The sequence below is a fragment of the Camelina sativa genome, chromosome 17 (assembly GCF_000633955.1).
Source record: "Camelina sativa cultivar DH55 chromosome 17, Cs, whole genome shotgun sequence".
Taxonomy (NCBI): Eukaryota; Viridiplantae; Streptophyta; class Magnoliopsida; order Brassicales; family Brassicaceae; genus Camelina; species Camelina sativa.
Window position 1 is genome coordinate 29,184,608 of NC_025701.1, and position 3,996 is coordinate 29,188,603.

A 3,996-nucleotide genomic window follows, 5' to 3' on the forward strand; every position below is an offset into this window, starting at 1 on the left:
AACTTCGTTGCGTAGACTAATAGGTCTGAATTCTCCCATTGCTCTTGGCCTTTCATTCTTTGGGATCATGCAAATGTTAGTTTCATTGAGTCTTGGATCAAAAGAACCGTATTCAAAGAAGTCCTTAACCATTTTAATGATGTCCTTACTGATGTGCTTCCAGAACCGCTGAAAAAATAGACTTGTCATCCCATCTGGACCAGGCGCTTTTTCCGGTTTTATGCTAAAAACAGCTTTTTGATCTCTCCATTCGATGGAGGACGGGTCAAGGAATCATTCACTTCAAGTGTGACTTTAGTCTTGACAGGCCTTAGAACCTCTTCCACCCCCGAGATACTTGATGCAAAAAACAAATCCTGGAAATATTGAGTCGCCACGTACTCGATACCATCCTCCATCTCTACCAAAGCTCCATCTTTGTTCATTATACTGCAAATTCGATTCCGGGCTCTTCTTTGTTTCGTAGTAGCGTGAAAAAACTTAGTGTTCCTATCTCCTTCCTTTAACCAAGTGACCCTACTCTTCTGTTTCCAATAAAGCTCTTCCTCCCGAAATGCTGCACAAAGTTGCCATTTCAACTCTAGTTCTTCCTCTAGGATCATAGAGTCATTATTCTGTGCTTGATCCAGTTTCTCCTTAATCGATTTTATATTTTGCTGTGCATTTCCTGGATTCTCTCTTTTCGACAAGGATATTGCCTTTCTACAAGCCACAATCTTCGAGTGTACATCCCCTGGTCCCTCGATAGTCAATTCTCCCCATCCCGCCTTGACTATATTTTTGAAACCCTGTTTCCCAAAACACCTTTTATCAAATTTAAAACTCTTCTGTCTACGACGATTGTTTGAAGAAATTCTAGCCAGTACCGGCCGATGATCTGATCCCCATAGCTTAAGATACTCCACAGAGGTGTGAGAAAAGTTTTGATGCCAATCCTCGTTACTAACCGCACGATCTAAAGGACAGCGAACCCTCTTGCGGTTCCTTCTTTTACCAACCCATGACAGGAAGTTCCCTTTGTAAGGGAAGTCGATCATACCGCAATTAGCCAACATGTTTCGAAAGGGTAGGAAAGTTGCCTCAGCCCTCCTTTTACCTCCTCTTTTTTCCTAGTTACCAATAATTTCGTTAAAATCTCCGATCATGAACCAGGGGCCGTTCCTTGTAAGACCAATTCTTGTTAACCTCTCCCATACATCTTCTCGGTTTGCAACCACCGGATCACCATACACAAAAGTCATGAAGACTTTGTGTCCTTCCACAGTTGTTTTAATATCTATCAAGCGATTATCCGAATACAAAATAGTCACATTGGGAGAATTCATATAGAACAAAGCCAAACCTCCGCTTCTCCCAGATTGATCCACGGTATATAAATTATCAAAACCTAAAGAAACTTGAATGTCTTGCATAAAAGAGAAATTGTTTTTTGTTTCTGAAAGAAAAAGAAAAGCAGGAAAAAAATATTTACTGAGCTCTTTAAGATGCTCTTAAGTCAAGTAAGCTCCCGCCCCTTGACAGTTCCACGCGATTGTATTCATATCTGAGTACTGGGTGGTTTCTGGGACACCACCGAACCAGATTTTACAGTAGGTTTCTTGCTTATCGCGGAGGGGAACACCTCAGAACGAGGGATAGATTGAGTTCTTGTGCGTGTATTGCCTTGCTTCTTCTTTGGAGATTGCCTGACACATAAAGCATTAAGCTTTTTGGATGCAACACATGTCAGGGCTCCTTGGAGTTATCTTTCGTTCCACAACTTCTTCTTTTGACGCCTCTTTCCCTCGATCAGTACCTGCGGTCCCTGATTGAGCCATCGCCTCTGCTTTCTCCTTAACTTTTATTGATTTCTCCTTCGCTTCTACTCTTGTATTAACCTTCATTGAGGAAGAAGAGGGTTTTAACTTTTTTACCGACGACAGCTGAGAGATCGCTTCAATTTGTTCATCCCCCAAGGCCAGATTCTCCTCCTGACCTGAGTTATCATACAAAAGGCCTGCTTCCTTAAGATATTCATCCACTGAAGGGACTTCCTCGTCAAGGAGATAATCATTATCAATCATATCCTCATCCATATGCAGTTCCTCCTCCATCTCTGCGTCCTGATCCTTTGTAGCTTCACTCTGAAGTAGCGGAATTAAAGGATTTCCCCCCTGAGGAGCTGAGTTTTTCTCAGCCAAGTTCACCTCAATAGAGTTTATGTGTAGATTTTGCAAACCATTCCCCACGTCAATAGTCAGATCATTTCCCCTCAAAGCTGCTTTTTCCATTACAGTATTATCAGCTCTTCCCAGAGAAGGAGAGATCTCCCCCGGCAAATGGGGACCAACCGTCTTACTTTGAGACTTCGCTCTCCAGAAAGGTGTAATCTCCCCGGACTCTTTTTCTTTGAGACACAACTTCCCATTTGATTCTCGCCTGCGGACTTCATACCGTATCCGTTCCACCATGAGGACCCATCCGTGTCCGTTGAGTATGATTCTCAGACCTGAAAACATCAGATAGTGTTCTTTGGGAGTCAGAAGTTCCCATTGAGTCTATGTTTAAATCACCTCCAATCCTTTTCTCAGAGTATCGATTTTCCGTATAAGAACCCCGAGACCTCCTTTGATAATCCTCAACTCCAATCAGTTTATCCGTGGATCTATTTCTTCTTGAATAAACATCCCTAGCATACGGCTGATATCTCTCTCAATAACGAGGAATCTCTTGAGACTTGTACCGGTCTAGTCTCTCCCAAACTCCTTTGCTCCTCGAAGCTCTTTTCTCTCTTAAGTCCTGACGAAAGTCTGTCTCATCCCTCCTCCTTCTTGGCTCGAAATCTCTCTCGATGTTTCTCCTCACGTGTGCCGATGATTCATCTTGATCATCCGTCATTCCGTATGAAACATAGTCCCTTCCTCTCTGAGGATCCGACACAGATGAAGATGCACGTAAAGCTTTATTCCTCATCTTTTCAACCTTAGTGAGTTTGGGACATGACCTTTCTTCATGAGAAATATGTTTACAGGTAAAGCAATACCGATGAAGACCATTATATCGTAAAGTGACCTTCATACTCCCCCCATTATCAAATACCACTTTACTCTCGAACTGTAATGGATTATCCCCGTTGACAGAAACTTGAACACGAGCACCCTCAACATCCACAGCGACCACCATTCCTAATGCTTGACCAATTCCCCTGTAGGTTTGGTCCTTTTTATAGATTGTCGGAACCCCCTTGACATGAACCCAGAAAAGCATTGTGTTTGGGAAATCCTCCTGAATATTTGCTTCCATCTCTCAAGGGAGAAACTCCATCGATTAAAATGACAAGGCCTCCGCTGTAAAACCTTGAGTAGATCCTCTTCATGATTAAAATCAAATTGGAACTTCCCATTCCCCAGATCTGTACCTTGAACTCGTCCTTCCACATCCCAGATCCTCTCCTTAGGCATGAAAGCGGGCAGAGCTTCAGTACTTCTTCCTTCCAGATGAAACATTCTACCAACCAGAGAGGTTTTAAACTTATCAACCAGGTTTGAGAAATCAAATCTCGGGATCCGAATCACCCCTTTTTCCTCTTCCTCCGCATCCCGATCCACCATCGGTTCCTTTCCACTCCGCCTTACGAACTCAGATCTAGACATCAAAGCGGAAAAACGAAAACAAATCCCTTCAAACACGAGAAAATCAGACACCCAAATCGTAGCAGTGAGCTAGAATCAAAACAAGTGAATTTTGTATTTCTTTATATTATAGCTTTTTGAAAAAAAATTATTTAATTAGACAAGTTAGATCATATTTTATTTTGTCCTAAATCTCAAAAGCATAATCACGGCATTGCATAGGGGCATACGGTTCCTCGATAACCTTTTGGTTACATGGAATCGTATGACCAGGTATGACTAGCCTCCAAGACATCTCAATAAGTTTTGAACTTTTGTTTGGTCTAAAATTTTAACTTTTCACAACAGATAAGCGTGAGTAATGCCGTTTCAATTATTGGTCACT

General features: G+C 42.1%; 1 protein-coding gene across 1 annotated transcript; it reads right to left on the bottom strand.

Moving 5' to 3' along the window:
• On the bottom strand, positions 219 to 1,055 carry LOC104759893. Its single transcript, XM_010482770.1, has 2 exons — positions 867 to 1,055; positions 219 to 788 (listed from the first exon to the last, which is right to left on the bottom strand). The coding sequence occupies exons 1-2, from the start codon at positions 1,053 to 1,055 to the stop codon at positions 219 to 221; spliced, it is 759 nt and encodes a 252-aa protein (XP_010481072.1).

What these genes read in the sequence shown, in the direction of transcription:
- LOC104759893 (XM_010482770.1), bottom strand. Translation starts at nt 1,055, where the DNA reads ATGTTGGCTAATTGCGGTATGATCGACTTCCCTTACAAAGGGAACTTC. An exon ending in GGGGATCAGATCATCGGCCG is followed by an intron (nt 789 to 866) that starts GTACTGGCTAGA and finishes TTTGGGAAACAG; the next exon opens with GGTTTCAAAAATATAGTCAA.